Source organism: Falco cherrug, chromosome 3, assembly GCF_023634085.1.
Source record: "Falco cherrug isolate bFalChe1 chromosome 3, bFalChe1.pri, whole genome shotgun sequence".
In the NCBI taxonomy this organism is placed as follows: Eukaryota; Metazoa; Chordata; class Aves; order Falconiformes; family Falconidae; genus Falco; species Falco cherrug.
In genome coordinates, this window is record NC_073699.1 from 31,639,581 (window position 1) to 31,657,286 (window position 17,706).

Sequence of the window (17,706 nt, forward strand, 5' to 3'; positions counted from 1 at the left end):
AGCTGTCTGCTCCTTGCTGTGAGCAAGGGTCAGCCATTCAGAAAGCACCAGTTGAACATCAGCATTTTGCAGCCCAATGTATTGGAAGAAGCCGGATTCTTTTTTCCTATTTTTAAAAATATATTTAAATATAAAAATATATATATATCGAAAAAAGTTTTCCTATTACCTCAGGATACGACATGGATTTGGAGTAATTACTTTCTGAGCACTTGGTTTGTCCCGCAGTGGTGAGGGGTAGGAGCCAATACAGCAGTTGGGCTTGTGAACCAGCATCCCAAGATAATGCAGAACAGAGTAAGGTTTAAATCTAGGTGGATGTTTATAAACCAGTATCACCTGTCTGCAAAACGTTAATACAAATGACTGAACTTTATTAACCATTTCCATGGTCATTATAAACACTTTAAACAGTGAAGGCTCCAGGCCTAGAGCATTCCAATTACGATTCCAGTCCTCACCCCGCTGGACAGACAGAGCTTCCACTGGGTAATTTACTGTCATAACTTTTAAGTCTGGTGTGGCAGATGGAGAAAGGAAGAGAGGGTCTGGCTGCCTGCATAGGATATTATTGTTCCATATGCAAGAAGGAAAAGTACGCACATTGAGCTGAAAGTATATGTGCAATACACCACCAGTCCTGTCTATTGATCACTACACATTGCTTCAATGCTAGCTTGGATGTGCTTCTTTTCAGCTGCTCACTGCTGCTCACCCTCACCTGTAGCTCATTCAGACTACAGGATGGAGGGGGCTAATTCTCTTCCGACACTACACAAAGCCCCCAGACTTACGGGGCACTGGTTCTCATTATAGACTGTTATTATCAACCCCACCATTTCTACCTTGTACCTAGAGGGAGAAGGCAGATACAGGCAAGTCAAGTCCCAATAAACCCCTGAAACTCACTTCTGATTTCTGCTTCAGAGCAATGGCTGATGAGGGTATTAAGATAGGGAGGACAGAGCCAACTTCAGGTGTGTGTCCCCTGTACCAAACATGGCTGTGGGGCTACTAGGAGTTAAATAATTTATTTCCTAAAGTTTTGAATTGTGCTAAAATTTTGCACTTTCTTACAATGTCTCTGAGGTTTTCATTATCCATCCTTGCATGCTTTTGTTCTCTGATACAGCTTTTGTGCTGATTTTGTACAAGATAACACATTTGCTGGAGCCCTCCTGGTATTATGTCCCCAGGTGCACCCACTGCTGTGGTCTAGGGGCATTGCACAACTTTCCGTTCATTCCAGTGACAGACACAAATGCAATTATCCCTATTTTATAGATGGAAAATTCGGCCTGCGGATAACTTGAGGGTTATGCCCCCAGGTTTCACAAAGAGAACTTACCAAGCTGGCAACCTCATCACGCTTATAACCACTGCAAGGGGACAAATAGCACCATGTTCATTAAACTACATTTTGTGGACAGTATGATCAGAGGAAGAAGGCACAAGGCAGAATGTTTCATCTATCAGCACTGAGAGAGAAGGTGCTGTGATGAAAAGGACGAAACAATCCATCTGACCACTTGCCTCTCCTGCAAAGTAAAGCAGGTCTCAACAAGACCCTCATCTGTGACACTACTTTACTCAACCACAGTTAGAAGGATCTTTACATTGCTGCAGATCTAAATCATTCCCAGAGTACAGCATGGTCTTATTACACTACTCGGTTCCAAATCGTGGCAAATTTAGAGCAGTATGTTTGATGCTGTTCCTGCACAACCTCACCATAATTTTTTCCCTAGAACTTGCAGTACCTTTTTTGCATGCTGGTCCAGCATATCCTGGGAAACAGTCACAGCGGAAGAAATCCCAACCACCAACACACTTGCCGTGGGTGCCACAGGAGGCCATCCCACCACTCTGACACATTTCATCTGTAAGGACACAGCCAGGAGCGCTGTTCAAGGACTCTGCAGGGTGCTCTAAATCATAGACCTGGGAAAGGACAAAGAGGAAGCATCACATCAGATGTCTACAGTTAACAGCGGTAAACCCAAGACTGGCCTTAGTAGCCCTACCTTACTATCGACAATGACATTGCGAATGCAGCCAACAAACCCTCTGAAATGCCTTCGTGAACTGTGGTAAGGCAAAGTCTTCTTAACACCACCCAGCTGCAGGGGCTGATGGCCACTGAAGAGCCTACCCATGATGAAGGGAAGGGAGGGAAAGAAAGAATTAGTGGCATGCAAAACACAGCAACGTGGCTGATTCTTCCCCTTCCCCTCCCCTTTAGCTCTTTTAAGTAATTATGTTTCCGGTTCTTGTTGTTGGGGTTTTTTTACCTTTGAGATTCCACAGTCTCTCCAGAGGCTTCACATGCAGACAGATCCATTTGGGACATCTTCTTAATGACACTGTCATTATCTCTAACCGAGACATTTACACAGTGGTCAAGAATCAGCTTCACTTTCTAGAAAAAAAGCATTATTTAAAACAATTGCATTCAGAGATGTGCATATATTTTAATTACACATTTACTTTCATTTAGCAGAAAGTGGAATAGTAACTAGCAAGTACAGTGCAGAAGACTTTATTAAAATAATAAAACACTTCCACATACTAATCTGGAAATTTATTGCACATGGTGTATAACTCAGATACGTTAAGAAAGATCTGAGTCTACTATGGCCATGCCAAGTCACTAACATGGTAGAGGGAAGATGGGATTTTCTTGGGAGTTTTCTGCCAAATCAGAACTCAGAGAGACAATCTAGCAGAGTGAACGGTCTGCTAGGCTCCCCATCCCAGATCCTGACATGCCCCACAGCTTGTCTTATGTGGGAGAAGAAGGGGGAGTCCAGCAGATGCCTTCACCAGTGTTATATCAGCAAGATGTTCCCCATACACAAAAGCCTATCTATCTCCTTTGCGCTGCAAGTCTAAAGTCATTTGGTGCAGCAGGGTTTTCCACTCAGAGAAATTAAGGATATTTCACTCCATCAGTCCAGGAATCATTTAGCCCTTGGATTATCACAGCTCTGTAGTCTAAGCAATAGACAGGATCATTAAACAAAGTAAATAGCCGGCCCAGTTTCAAAATTGGATCTGACTTCTCCAGGCCTTGTTCTGCTTCACTGCTTCAAGAGGAGATATGGGCTGACAAACTTCAGTCCCTGCTGTTGCAGGTGATGAAAGACTAATTGATAAAAGAACTTTACAGAAGGGAGGAAAGATTTGGAAGGAATAACTAAGTACATGAATTAGTGCTTCCACAGGATAGTCCATATTTACACTTGCCTTTCCATCATTTATAATTTTAATATTGTGCCAGCGGCGATCTGCAACATTAACTTTTCGTGACAGCTGCAGGAAAAGCTCACCAGAGCTGTGGCTCACGGTCAGCGACGGGACACCACTGGAGAGCTCTGCAAAGGAAAGACACTTATTGGATATGCACTAACCATGCTCCCACTCAAACTCAGTTGAAACGACTGTTGCGGTTAGATTTTAGTTGGAGGAGTTCTTCAGACACTTAAAGAAATCCAGCTTCTAACACAGTGACACAGGATACAAACTAGGCATGGTGGCCAATTTTTCTGCATTCTCCTTATTCTCCAAAAGTAACTTTCTGAACTTTTTATTAAGAAAAACCCTATCACCTGTAAGTAGAATCTCACCTTTGCACAAACACAAAGAACAAATACTTTTTAAGGTGCTAACCTAAAGCAAGGAAATCTTCCCGTTCTCCAGGCTGCCCTCGCGCCACTGGTCCATGGTACAGCAGAAGGCCATCGGTGACTTCAGTGATAAACTCTAAGGAGATGTGGCTCTCAAAGCAAGGCTTAAGAGGAGGGAACCAGGCATAACCGTGGCCTCTGAAGCTGTGTTTTGTCTGCTGGCAGTCTGGTCCATGGAAATTTGCAGAACATTTGCATCTATTAAATAAATAAAAGCAAAAATTCACCATCCAAGCAGAAGTCATGAAGGGCTCTTCCCACAGCAGGGCTCTCCCGCTTTAAACACAGGAGCTCATGTTGCCTAGGCCATAGCACAGGTTAAGCCCTAGCAAAACTCCCATCAAAAAATGTTCCCTATTGACTTGTTTGTAGAAACACAATTTAGCTTTTATTCTGTGAATAAATGACAGAGCTGTTTTAATATACAAAGCACATGAAAACCTCTAATCTCTTCAGAAAAAAAAAAAAAAGAAGAAACCTTCTTTTCACTAGCCTTACTTAAAAGCTTGTTTAAAGATTTTATAATGTTGATAGGGAAAGCAAAGGAACCACAGAATCATAGAATACCAGGTTGGAAGGTACCTCAGGGATCACCTGTCCAACCTTTCCTGGCAAAAGCACTGTCTAGACAAAATGGCCCAGCACCCTGCCCAGCTGAATCTCAAAAGTGTCTGATGTTGGGGAATCTACCACTTCCCTGGGGAGATTATTCCAATGGCTGGCTGTTCTCATGGTGAAAAATGATCCTCTTGTGTCTAATCAGAATCTCCCCAGGAAGGTAATATCACCCAGAAAAGGTAAGAAGAGATGTGACAGTCGTAGATCTTGACATCTTCTGGCAAGCTACTTGCTGGTTTATTTCCTTTGCACTATGAAAAATAAATGCTTGGGGTTCTTTCCTTAATACTCTGGGTATTCTGTAGGAGAGTAATCACAGCATGACAATAACAAAAACTGTAAGGGGGAAACCAAAGGGGCAAGGAGGACAGGGAGGGGGACCAGCTGGGTTCCTACTTCTTGGTTTCTGCTTTCCATAGATTGCTAGTCCCTACTGAGAGCAGAACGACAGCGGTCAGATGCAGAAAAAGATCACTCACAAAACTACTGAATATGGAGCAGAAGCAAAAAACCGTCAGAGTTGAGCAAATGATAGGTATCAGAGCCTACCAAGTGTTTCTGGGCAGAAAAATTTCCCTGGTTGCTTACACATGAGCAACAATGTCAGACTCAGATCTTTACCACGACCAGGGCTTCTGCAGCTTCAGTATGAGTCCTGTCACCCCTCTCAAGGGTGCTCAGGAGAGGCTGGCCAGTTGTTTCTACTTTCCTATGTTGGGATGACCATTTTTAAGCAAACATGCTTAAGGCTTGCCTTCTGGAGGGGGACCAAGCTCATTCTCAGCTAGTATAGTCCCATCATTTTTTTCATCTTTATGCTATTTTATTTATGACTTGTTGTTTTGGGGAAAAAATGAAGCAAGAAATGTGGGGAAGAGGTTATTAAGTGATGTGATTAAAAAACGTTAAGGTAGGCTGCACAAAATAAGAGCATTTTGCGGGGTAGCATTAACGGAACCGGTGCAGCTTGCAAACTTCCCAAGGTTTTCCTGGAGACTATGTCAAATCTAAGTACCAACCTGAAAATAGAGGTTTGTTTGCAAGACATGTGCACGAAGTATAACAAACCTCAGATCCGCCACAGTGAGAAGACATGCAATGATGCCCCCTCAAGCTTCCCGTCACCCTCCTCACAGACTGAACGAGAAGTGTTTTGTTTGCAGACCAGATGAGTCTTTACCAACCTGTAGCCCAAATCAGTATCCACGCACGTGCCACCGTTGAGACAAGCATTTGTCTGGTATGAGGAGCAGGAGAGATGAGGGCTCTCCCGAGCTGCACAGCCACACAGGGCATGACTCAGGACTGTCACAGACAGCAGTGAAACATTTCCAGCTGTGGTTATTGTTGGCACATGGCTCTGTTCATGCTTGCTGATGCATCCACTGCTATGAGTGCAGTTTGCAGTCAGACATTCATCAATGCCAATCTGAGTGATATTGATATTCAAGATGTTTTCCAGCTGTGGAGAACAATTAGCGGCATTCATTTGACTTGTCAACAGAAAGGAAAGTCCCAAGTGACAGCAATGAAGAGCCCAAGTCTTATTTATTTCCAAAACTGGCTGCTGTGCCACTTCCTTCCAACATCTACCCTACCCAGCCAAAGGCAGTTCAGCCTGGCATCTGTTAAGGCCAAAGTCTTGGTTTAAGTCAATTATAGCATGGATAAGCACTGGGAAGACAAAAAATAGCATCATCTTCATCATAAGCTGAGTGGATAAATTTTAATCACTGATGGTTCTGATGGATTATTTACATAGCACCTGAGTTGTGTTTTTAAATTTGGACCTCTGTCTTAAGAATATTGGGAAGGGTGGACAGGCATGGGGTAATGAAGCAATACTTTTTCTGGTGAGAGTGGGTTGCTACTGTGGCACGGATTCTAAACCTAACCCTTATTTCAGCCTCTGTGTACCAACAGACACATTTCCAACAGACCCAGACATTTAACTCTTATCAATACTTCTTTTGCAAGAGGGGCAGGAATGTTACTAAATTGTCAATGCACATTTCCAACCTGGTTTTCCACTGGGGAGTGGTTATTTTACTGCTTTGCCCTCTTAATTCAGAAAGTTGGAACTTCTGAGTGGTATGTGAGTTTCGGCTACAGAACATTTCTGTGTAGAGGACTAAAAATTGACACATTAAGATACCATCTAGAAAGGCAACAGCCAAACACATCGTTTATACAGATTTTTAGTCTTTTCAACAGGGAAAACATGTTCACATTCCTAAAAGCTCATTGTATTTGGGTTGCTTAATATATATTTATAGGCTGGCTTTTCAAACATTCACATTTGAAATTTCTAATATGTGCGAAAGGTCTGTTTGACTTTACTGATTAAACCTTTTCATTTTTCTCACACATTACTCCCTCGGTCATTCTAAGTATGTGCATTCACTAGGTAATGGATATTATCTGAATAGACACAATAAGAAGATGCTGTGGTTTCATGTGTAGTATGGATATACTTACCCATGCTCTGGAGGCTGCTACATTGCCGTTAAGTTTTTCTGCTTTATAGTAAGGTGGACCATAAACTGCAAACCAAATATCAACCCCTCGGGTTTGATTTGGGCTATTTAATACACTGAAAATGTGAACGTTTTCCAGTTGGACTGATACAATTTCTGAAATCAGCTTCTTCATCTGGTAGTATTTACTCTCTTTTTCAGGGGTTTGGGATATGAACTCCTCAGGAGTGATATCTGTAATGGAAGTTAAAAACCTGACAAACACATATCTTGCAAATGTTGTAGCAGTAGAAGAGAGGAGCACCACAGAATAAATATTAAGGTTGCAGAAAATAGAGTCAATTATAAATTCAGGAATATTTTACATTTTAGGCTCTGAAATGTTCCATGCTGGCTTCTGCTTACAGTTTGTGTTCTGAAGCTTTTTGACTCTTACTAATTTGTTTTTTATTATTATTCTTTTAAATCAGAAACTTGTTTAAGAAGATTTTACTTTTTCCACAAAGACTGAAATGATTTGGTAAATTTCAGGCAGACACTTGTTCAAATGAAGGTTTTTTTCTGAAATGTATGTTTCATTAAAAATCTGGTGTAGAAATCTTTCACCTTTGTCTTCTGCATCAAATGAGCATTTCTTGCTGTCTTTTTTCTCCACAGATGCTTCTTCACATGCAGTGTCAAAGGACCATACAAAGGTGCATTTTCAAACCCTTATCTAAAAAACTATTAACTCTCATCCCATGTCTAAGAGCATTAGAATTCTAAGTAACACAGCAGTAACATTAAAAAGGTAGATTTCAGTATTATGATCCTAAAGTACTTCATCACATTGTTTACCTGTTATTCGCATAGAACCAGCATTATGGAGGGCATCATCTCTGATTTCCTTCACTATAACCTTTACAGTTGAGACAACATCTGGCCAGACTCCATCAATGACTCTAACTCTTATGTTGTAAGTTCCTGGTGGAGTTCCTTCTTTAATAGTCAGCAAACCTGAGTTATCGTTAAGGATAAAGTACCTGTAATAAGAGTTAAGCCAGGGAACAAGCTATGAGAAGTTCAAAAGCTAATTAGTAATTACCATCACTGCTAGTTTTTCTGACCCACTTTATTTTGGGAAAGCTAGCAAAGAAAGCAGATGTGTTCCTTCATGAAGGGACACAGCAGAACAGAACTTTGTTACATTGCCTTCTCTTGGCTCATAACGGCTCCTCGCCATTAGAAGGTTTCTTCCTGCTTTTATGCCTTATCAACTGTGTAGGAAGACTCAGGCTACTATAGCCATACATTGAGAGTGACACCTCTGTCAAAACCTCTGAATGGCACATGTACATCTCAACACCAGCCACAATCCAGACACTTTGATGTGAATACATCCAATACAAATAAGGTCTTACAACAAGTGGTGACATGGAAACACCAGCTCTCCAGGAGCTTGGATGAAGGATGGAAGTTAGTGAGTACTTTTTCTGTAGTGGCTCACTGATGCTGACTATGGGTACAACTGTGAACAGGACTTTATAATGGTGTTCTAGCCCATCAGGCAATGGGAAGCAGACTGGTTTGGCATGCAGCATTATTTAATGCAGCCTCACACTCAGAAGGGCTTTTGGAGAGCTATGCACAAGCATCTAGCAGAATGCTTTTGCTCGCTTGTTCTCAAAAAAAGGCAGTTTAAATACTTTTTATGGTCTTGTGTGTGGGCAAGTTTACCATACATTTCACCCAACTTCCATTTTTCCCTCCAAATACCTTGATGTTTTCCCTTCAAATTGGTAGATTTTGCGATCCCAATCATCATCATCAGGGGCAAGGACCTGGCCCAATACAGTCGTGGGGAGGATACCTACAACAGGATAGCACAGAAGTGGCACAGTCAGACCTCTCACACATGCACAAACAGGTTGGCCATTCAAGTTTTACTGGTTTGTCTTAAGTCTAAAACCTCTACAAAACAGTTGTGATAGCTCCCTAGAGAAGATGGGCACCAGTTTGCAAATACTGTGTGGTGTTCTGCTTATTGGGTGTTTGCTGGATGGCTACATAGATACAATTCAACAGGTGGCTGCAATGAAAAGCAATGGGAAGGAAAAAAGAAAAGCCACCTCTGAGGAAAGATGTAAAAGATATTCAGACCTTCATTTTCACTATTTTGGCTGCAGTATCCAACAAGCTTACAGAGTGGTTTAGACAGGGATTGGGGTTTGGCAGGACAAACAACCAAAATGCTGACTGGGTTATAAAGGGCAAAAAATAATAGCAATTTGGAGATAATTACAGCAAGATAGAGAGGATGTCCAAAATAGAGGAACTAGGCTTATTTTGAGTAGGTGGTGAAAATTTGGGGTCAGATGGAAAGAAGCATGTGTTCTGCTGGTTTTGCATCCTCTCAGCAATGCTCACAAATTAGTATTTTTTTTTTTACAAAAGCTATTTCTGAAGGAAAAGTCCACAGTTATCTGGATTCATAGATCTACTGAGCAAAGAAACAAAGAAGAGGAAAAAATGTGGGACTTCACCTTGTGAAAGGGAACAGCACAAACCCTGACAACTGAGGGACTACATGCAAAAAGAAGAGAAAACTGTACCTCTCTGGCAACTGTGGCAACTTTCATTGGATATTTTGCAGGAGACAGTATACAGGATGCCCTGGTGTTTGACTTCCATCTTATATGAATGTACAAACGACTGTGATAGTAGCTTTCCGATTCTGACTCCTTAACATTTTAAATAACTGAAGATACGAAGACTTGAATATTTCCTCCCAGAAATTAACAGTACAGATGAGTTTAACCTTTAAAGAGGCAACTAAAAGGGAATTCAGGCTTAAAGAAAAGATCTGGTACTTAGGCTATAAGCAGAGTTTCTCAGCAAATAGCAACCAGACTTGGTTTCAACATTACAAAAAGCTGAACTTGAGAGTGAGCACTCAACGGGCAGAACAACATTTCAGCACAAATAAACGTCAACAGCATCTACACAGAAGCAGTTTCTATTGCATCCATGATAGACAATCTATTTAATGTGCTGTCGAACCACAGGATACACAGCAGAGTAGAAGAAATGACCTGAGCCTACCTGGGTGCAAGCATCCCAAAATCTTTTTACCTGTGTGGTTTATTTTGCTGTTGGGCTTATTATGTGGGGACACTGGATCACCAGAGAACTGCTAGCTAATTGCCAAAGCAGGAAGGGAAAGGTGGCTTCTCTTGTACTGCCTGCAACCAAAGTTCACAGAAAATTCCCCCATGACATTATTTGTTAGCTGAAGGTTCATATGAATGTCTCGGGCAGTTTACCATGAGTTCAACTTAAGTGTATTCACTAAAACTGAATTCAGTCTGGAGGAGGAAAAAGGTTTAAGGAGGAGGAAGAAGGTCCTCAGAATTCAGACTCGTCACTTCTCAGCAATGTTATGAATTCTGTTAATTTTTTCCCCCTGAAACGTTAATGCTACTGGAAAACTGTTTCTGAAAACAAGAGACCATTATTCAAGTTTGATAGAAACACGCACAGAACAGCAGCCAGCTACGCTTTTTCTTCAAGGCTCAGTTTCTTCCACAAACCGAGTGGCCCAGAGTCCTGTGCCCCACACACCTACTGCTCTCTGGTGGGGCTTAAGTAAATTTCAGTAGCACCTCTACTAAGATCTTAGTTTACATGGAAGAGGACAGAGACCTCCTTTGACCTTACTGTCACATTTGGAAGCAAGCAAGAAGGAGTGATTTACCATCATAGCTGTAAATGAGACATTCCATGTAGCCAGCAGAATGCGGGTGGTCATTTTGGTCCCCGATATTGACAGTCAGTGTGTTGGTGGAGCTCATAGGTGGGATCCCGCTGTCCGTGATCAGGATGGGCAGGTAGAACACCTTGTGCACTTCCCTGTCAAAGGTACGCAGTGCAGTGAGCAAGGCACTTCCGTTGTGGAAGTCCTGCAAGTTGAAGTTAGACAGACTGTGGAAATCACTGAGAAGATGAAAGGAGAAAGGTGCACCATTAGCAGCAGTGTCTCGGTCCTTAGCATACAGCAACGTAGAGGTCTCATTCATTTGGACAGCCTGTGGAGAAGCTGTGTTTTCCCAGACCACTGGGTTATAATGAGCCTCAAACTCTGGCCCATTGTCATTTATGTCCTGCAGAGTCACTGAAACAGTGGCACTGCCCGTCAGAGGAGGCTGCCCCATATCGGTGGCAATGACAATGAGTTGGTACTGTGTCACTGTCTCATGATCCAGCACTCCTGCAACCGTCACCCACCCATCATTAGCCACAGAGAACTGGCCACCTGGGTCAGACTTGTTTAGTAGGTGAAATGAGAACCTTCCGTTCAGGCCAGAATCCAAGTCAACAGCAGAAACCTGAACAACTTTGGTGCCAACTGGTGCATCTTCCCCCAGTGCAGCCACTTCATAGAACTGGGGGTAGAAGACAGGAGCATGGTCATTGGAGTCCTCCACATAGATCACGCAGTGAGCAACGCTGAAGAAATCTGTGTCCTCTGCTTTCACAGTCAAATTGAACACCCTCTCATGAGGCTTCTCAAAGTCAATCCGCTTTCGCAGCCTGATAAACCCACAGTTGTTAACTTCATCTGTCTCTATAGAGAACTTGCGGTCGTTGTCCCCATCAAGGATGCTGAACGTCACCATGGCATTTTCTCCCTCATCTCTGTCCACAGCAGACACCACTGCCACCTCAGTGTTAATACTTGCATTCTCAGAGACAAATGCCGTGTAGATCCTTTGCAGGAAGACTGGAGCATGATCATTTACATCGGTCACCAAAATAGTGGCGGTGCCTGTCCCAGTGAGCCCTCCTCCATCTCTGGCCTCAACCACTACTAGGTACTTGTCTTCCTTCTCCCGATCAAGGGACCCAAGCACTGTATAGATGGTGCCACTAACTGAATCAATTGAGAACAAATCCAGATTAATTTCATTTTGGACATTCTGAATGATGCTGTACGTTAGCACGGCATTCACACCAGCCTTTGGGTCATCGAGGTCCACTGCTGTCATTTCCATGACAGGAGTGTCTGCTGGAGAATCCTCAGGGACATGGCCCATGAAACAGCCATCCAACACACAGAGGAAAAGGGGTGCATTATCGTTCACATCCCTCACTTCTATGATTACATCTGCAAAGCCAGTCAGTCCCTCTCCACTCTCATCTGTTGCAAGAACAAGAAAGCGCCACATTGATCGCTTCTCACGGTCCAATCTTCTATTTGCGCTGATCTCACCTGTGTTCTCATTGATGCTGAATTCGCTGCCGGCCCCCTGCCCATGCAGGGAATAGTTAATGGCATTTTGATCAGCTGCTTGGTCAGGGTCTGTTGCAGAAACCTGGAACAAGCCACAGCAGGTAAGTGTTTATGTAAAAAGAAAAGGGGAAATCACTGTTCTGTTGATGGCAGTTGGTATTGCACAGGCTAAATAAATAGCATGCATTTTAACAGCAAACATCTACTGGTTTCAGCTATTCAGGTCAGGTACTCTTTCAATATAAACATCATGCATGGCCTAGGGAAAGATCACATTTAGACAGACTAATACATTCTACTTCCCAAAGTATATTTCCAAAATATACTTATTTTGGGAAGAGGAAATAACTGCAGGAGGAACCAAGAGCAAGCAGTAACAGATGTGCTGAGCAAAAGTTTCTTGTGAAACTCTTTGGAGCTGGAATACAAAAGCACATGGGGGCTGTTGCTCTCTAGGTGAATGGAAGGCTGCGAACACAGGTGGCCATACAGCCAAGCTGATTATCAGCACAGGCCAGAGAGAACTCCCAGCTCCTGATTTGCATCCAGGGATCGCTTGGGAGACCACTAGTTGGGCCAGCTGAGCAGTCCTCATGGCAGGTACTGCTGTACCAACAAAACAATGAAGATGATTGAGTTCCAGAGTCAAATAACAATCCCTGGTAATGTTTATTGGGTAGTATAAATGTAGCCAAAGAGTCTGTGACCTAAATGCACGAAGTACACCTGCCAACCACGCTATGCTTATACAGTTACTCAAAATATGCTAACTCTGCTTTGTGAAGGAAAGCCATCACATTTTTTAACATTTACAAACAGAATCATTCGGAAAAGACCCTTAAGATTGTTGATTCCAACCATTATTTATGCTGGTCAGGGGAGCAAGTCCACCATGCAAATTCAGCCAGGCTTTCTTTATTCTCTTCTTTACAGAAAGTTACTAGTTACATCTGAATACCAAGGCTCACCCACAATAAAGAAATTAACTTTTTAAATTTGTGTGAATGGATGGGATTCAGCTGAACAAAAAGCCAGGTTTTGCTCTGCTTTGTGCAAACTGCTTTACCTTTAGAACAAGTACAGGCAGATCTGTGAGCTCCTCCAAGACACTGCCCTGGTATTCATTCTGAGTGAAGACTGGTGCTTCGTCATTCTTATTGACAACATTGATGATGACAAGAGTGTGGTTTTCCCATTTTCCATCAGAAGCTACAAGCCGGAGCTCGTAACGTTGTTCTTGTTCATAATCCAGAGGCTGAGCAATAAAGACAGTTCCAACCTCAGGTTCCACGTCAAAAACTCCTTTCACATTTCCTGATGTGATCTGATACCTTAGTCTGGCATTTGCACCTACAAGAGAAAGCAAACAACCACTTCCTGTTCACTCTGTGAATGCTCCATCCAGCTGTACACAGCTGACGTACCCAAGAGAAGCCTTATTTACCCAGACTGTTACAGTGTGTGTGGGAGATAAAACATAGGCATAGGCACAAACAGAAAGACCCATCTATGTAATTTGAAGGGTTTGTGTATGGTAGATTGGGGGTTAGGTCTGCATTTACATATATTTACAAATACAATCTGCAGTCACGGACAAGCACCTGTTTATTGATAATGAAGGAGTTGTGTGCCTCTAATTTACTGTACATTCATTTGCCAATAACAAAAAAGTAACATGCTATTAAAATACTAGAAGCTATTTTTGCTCAATGTTTCCCAAGTCTCCCATTTCAAATGCCAATATTCCTTAACCTTTTTTTTATATATACCACTGGATGGTGCTAAAATATAACAAATGTCCTCTGTGAGCAAGAATACATCTCAGAAGAACATTCCACCTGTTCAACAGCAGTTGTTTGATTGCTGCAAAATGTTTAGGAACAAAAAACCAAAAGAGTGTTTGGTGTTTCATGTTTACTTATTTGAAAAGGAGAAAAATACATGACATTCCATCTCAGGATAGAAAGTAATTCCCCAAATTAAATAGGTGAACCGCTAGGAGTAGAAAGAAAATTCAGCATTTTAAGTAGTGAGTGAACTGTGGATTTTAAAAGACTGGAACAACACGGATGGCAAGAAAGTGAAAAGGCTGTGTGCAACATTAGTGCTTGGAAGAGCTTGGCTGCCTTTGCAGCATGAGTTTGAGCATCACTTGCTAGTCACTTTTGCCAAATTCTCTCCAGTGCAGCAGCCAGTTTTGAATGGCCTCTTCTCCATCATGGGCACTAAGAGGCACAGGCATTACAGTACTGCCACCAGAAGGAATGGTCAGCTCTCACCTGCTCCCAGCAACACATTCCTCTGGTGCTTATCTGGGCTCTGTCACCAGCACACCCAGCTTGCCTTCTTTTTTAAAACTGGTTTGTTTTTCTCCAGCAAGTTGAGCTGGACCAACTCATGAAAGGAGCAAAAAAGCCGCAGTAAAAGCAAAGACAGGAACTGAGTGGTGGTTGCATGCTGTTGGACTGGCTCAGCCCATCTGATCTCACCACACTGTAGGGGCAGTTTCACACCATCAGAGCTGATGTAATTGTGAGCCCCAAAAGAAGGTCTGGCTCTCCCTTTTTCCCTGCCTCATTCTTGCCTTCATTTCTGGCCATGTCATCCCACATATTCTAATGTCTGTCAGATTCTTCCACAAGTATATTCAACCCAGTAACTCACCAAAGAGCACACAGGTTTGGTTTTCTTGCAATAGTAATAAGTAAAACTGATGCCCAGGGAGACCTGGAAAGCACAGGAGTCAGCACAAAGCAAACACATGCTCAGGAGTGAGTTAGTTTTTATGTTACCTCTTGTGAAGTTACAGCTGGGTTGTGACTCCAGGTGATTTCATTCTGCCCCAAAGAGATTGCCAGCTAGCTTAACCTTTGCACTGCAAACCTGAGAATCTAATGAAAGAAAATGCTCCTGTGTGCCCAGAACTTTTCTCCTCACTATTACAAATGCTTGAAATGCTTAATCACTTCCTGAATACGGAAAATTTACTTGCCATGAAGGAAGTAGCCCTACATACAACACACAGTAATACTAAGAGGACTTAGAAAGCCATGCAGAGTCTACTCACCCTCATCTTCATCATCTGCTGTTGCTGTCACAACAGGACTTCCAACATCCCTGTCCTCATCTATGCTGACCTCACACACTGACCGAGGAAATGCTGGAGCGTTGTCATTCACATCACTGACAAAAATCCTTACATAGGCTGTGTCTAAGAAGGAGATTCAAGAGGAACATATAGACGAGAAATGGCAGAGGTGGAGTACCTCTTGTTGTATTCCAGACAGCTCACATACACCCCACACCCCCCCACCCCACCCCCAAGACTTGAAAAGTTAAGGAACCCAATTTCTGATACATTTTACCCAATATATAATTCCTTACTACTTCTACCTGTGTTGGGCTGCCCATGAACACCAGGTCTAGCAGATTCTGAAGAGTCCTGAGACTGAACTTCAATCAGGTAAGAGGCTCTTTTCTCTCTGTCAAAAGTTGCATGGGTGGAAATAATTCCTGTCTCAGGCTCAATGGTGAAGAACTGGTAATCCTCACCAGCATCTTTCAATATTAAGTAGTGAACCTAAAAATAAAATAGTAAAGAGAGGTTGCATTTTCCACTTTCATTTCTATGTCCAAGTGCTGTGACTTCCCCCTTCCCCTGTAGTCCCCTAGATCTGCCTGCAAAGTAGCAACACCGAGGAAAGACAGTTAATCTGGACATAATTTTTCTAATTCTTTTGCCCATTTTGATACAAAAAAACCCAGAATTCTTAAACAGAAGATCATCTGTACCAGTGATATCAAGGCCCATCAAGCCCTAATCTCCAACAGTGGCCAGCAGGAGCAGTTAAGAAAGATCATGAATAACAAAAGGACAGAGAATGTATGGAATGGCATCTTCCCTGGCATCTCCCCAGATTCTAGCAACCCACTGTGCTTCTGATCACAAAAGAAGTGGGGTTAACTGAGAGTATGGGTCCTGTTCAGCAGGACTGAACAAATTAAAACCTCCACTGATGAAAGCTACCCGCATTTGCCCCTGTAACAAAGGCTTGGCTTCCTCTGAAAAAAACGTTGCCAACGTTGCCACCACCAAGTCATGTCCAGAGCACTGCCAGGCAGTTCTACCACACAGGCTGCTCTTCAGAAGTTCCTTTTGGAACTTCTGACAATCACAGAACAGCAGATCTGTACTAGCCAGAGTTCCCTCCCAGAAAAGCTAGTAGGGTTTTTGAAAAAGGCTCAGGAAAATGCACAGAAAATGAGCAGTTTCCTTCATAACACTGCTTTGGTTGGGTCATTATAACAATGGTGGTCAAATGTTGGTTTGACCAACCATTTGAACCAGTGATGGTGAAATGAAATGTTACTTAATTGACCATATTTAAATAGCCGCATTTAACCAACCATAATCACGTGATGGTCAACTAAATAACGAGCTGAAGAGGCAAGAGTTTGGAAACATTCTGCAGTGACCTCCACTTGCCTTGTTATGGGAGCAACCCTGAGAATCATGCAGCAGTGCTTTGTCATGGTTGCTGGATCAGGACAAGTTGCTACGATGTAGGATCCCAAGACCATGAACAGCATCATCTCTGCCTGCATCCCATATTATGCACATCAGGCATATGCTAGACGAATACTTGACAAGTGCTGCAAGAAGTGTTTGTGGCTCATTACGCTGTCATCTGCTGTCTGTGCACTCTTACTAGTTGCAATACTAAAACTTGCCTATTGGGAGGAAAAGAATTGGATGTAAGGTCAAACCTCTCCATGCAGGCCAGAATCCAAGTCCGTAGCTAACACCTGAACCACGGATGTGCCGACATCAGCTCCTTCTGGCACAGACACCTCGTAGTTAGAAGACAGGAAGAACGGAACATTATCATTGACATCTGCAAAAGCAGGGGATGGGGACCATGGTAAGAAAATGTTTGAAGACTTTTTTTTCTTATTGTATTTCTTTCCCACAGTCATAATATAGCTTGGAGGAAGAACTCCCCTTACTCATAGCAAGAAGAAATCCTGCTTTGGGTCTTCCCCATTTTCATGGCAGCTGTCAGGAGGCATTTTATAAACATTGAGCAGTTTCTGGGAGACAGTGGCCTAATCCCAGCTAAGATACTGGCTAATGATTTGACCAGCAATCTTATAGCAAGTCCATGAACACCAGGACCAGGAGGCCTTTCATCCACAGTCTATAAGGAGCTGGTTATCTACAGCAGTAGTTAATTTCAGCATTTTATTAAGGGCTGTTTAACATACAATGGAAATTAAAATTGCAGAGTTTATAGAGTTGACAAAGAACGTATGTAAAGCAGTCTTTCCTGGCCTTTGTAGGGCAGTATAGCCAGATTTATGTTAGGCTGTAGGATGCAGCTGCACGTCAGCCTCCCCTCATCTAACTGCTGGCCAACGTCCAAAGGAAGCACACCGATCTCCCCGCTCTTGTCATCCTGCTCTAAGCCATGGGATCCCCCTTCCCATGAGCTGGATCATACGGTCCCATGTTGGCATTTTATTGCTTTGAGGCAGCCTGACTTTCTGGAGAGAAAAGGTCTAGCTGTGATGTGACACGCTCTGCAGCTGTGTAACCGCCAGATCCAGCCCAAGGGGCACGGTGAGATGGGCAGGGGAAGGAAGGAAGGGCTGCCCG

General features: G+C 42.9%; 1 protein-coding gene across 2 annotated transcripts in view; it reads right to left on the reverse strand.

Annotated features, from left to right (window-relative positions):
• Positions 1-17,706, reverse strand: part of LOC102054419 (neural-cadherin-like) — a 60,162-nt gene that overhangs the window by 8,420 nt on the left and 34,036 nt on the right. For both annotated transcript variants that reach the window (XM_055705948.1, XM_055705949.1), the window contains exons 14-27: positions 16,818-16,945; positions 15,444-15,630; positions 15,118-15,261; positions 13,117-13,400; positions 10,515-12,132; positions 8,537-8,630; positions 7,619-7,803; positions 6,783-7,015; positions 5,489-5,766; positions 3,670-3,884; positions 3,247-3,374; positions 2,292-2,419; positions 2,025-2,148; positions 1,761-1,941 (exon numbers count right to left, since the gene is read on the reverse strand). In XM_055705948.1, coding sequence (XP_055561923.1) covers positions 1,761-1,941; positions 2,025-2,148; positions 2,292-2,419; positions 3,247-3,374; positions 3,670-3,884; positions 5,489-5,766; positions 6,783-7,015; positions 7,619-7,803; positions 8,537-8,630; positions 10,515-12,132; positions 13,117-13,400; positions 15,118-15,261; positions 15,444-15,630; positions 16,818-16,945 — 3,927 coding nt within the window. The remainder of the gene's footprint in view (positions 1-1,760; positions 1,942-2,024; positions 2,149-2,291; positions 2,420-3,246; positions 3,375-3,669; positions 3,885-5,488; positions 5,767-6,782; positions 7,016-7,618; positions 7,804-8,536; positions 8,631-10,514; positions 12,133-13,116; positions 13,401-15,117; positions 15,262-15,443; positions 15,631-16,817; positions 16,946-17,706) is intronic.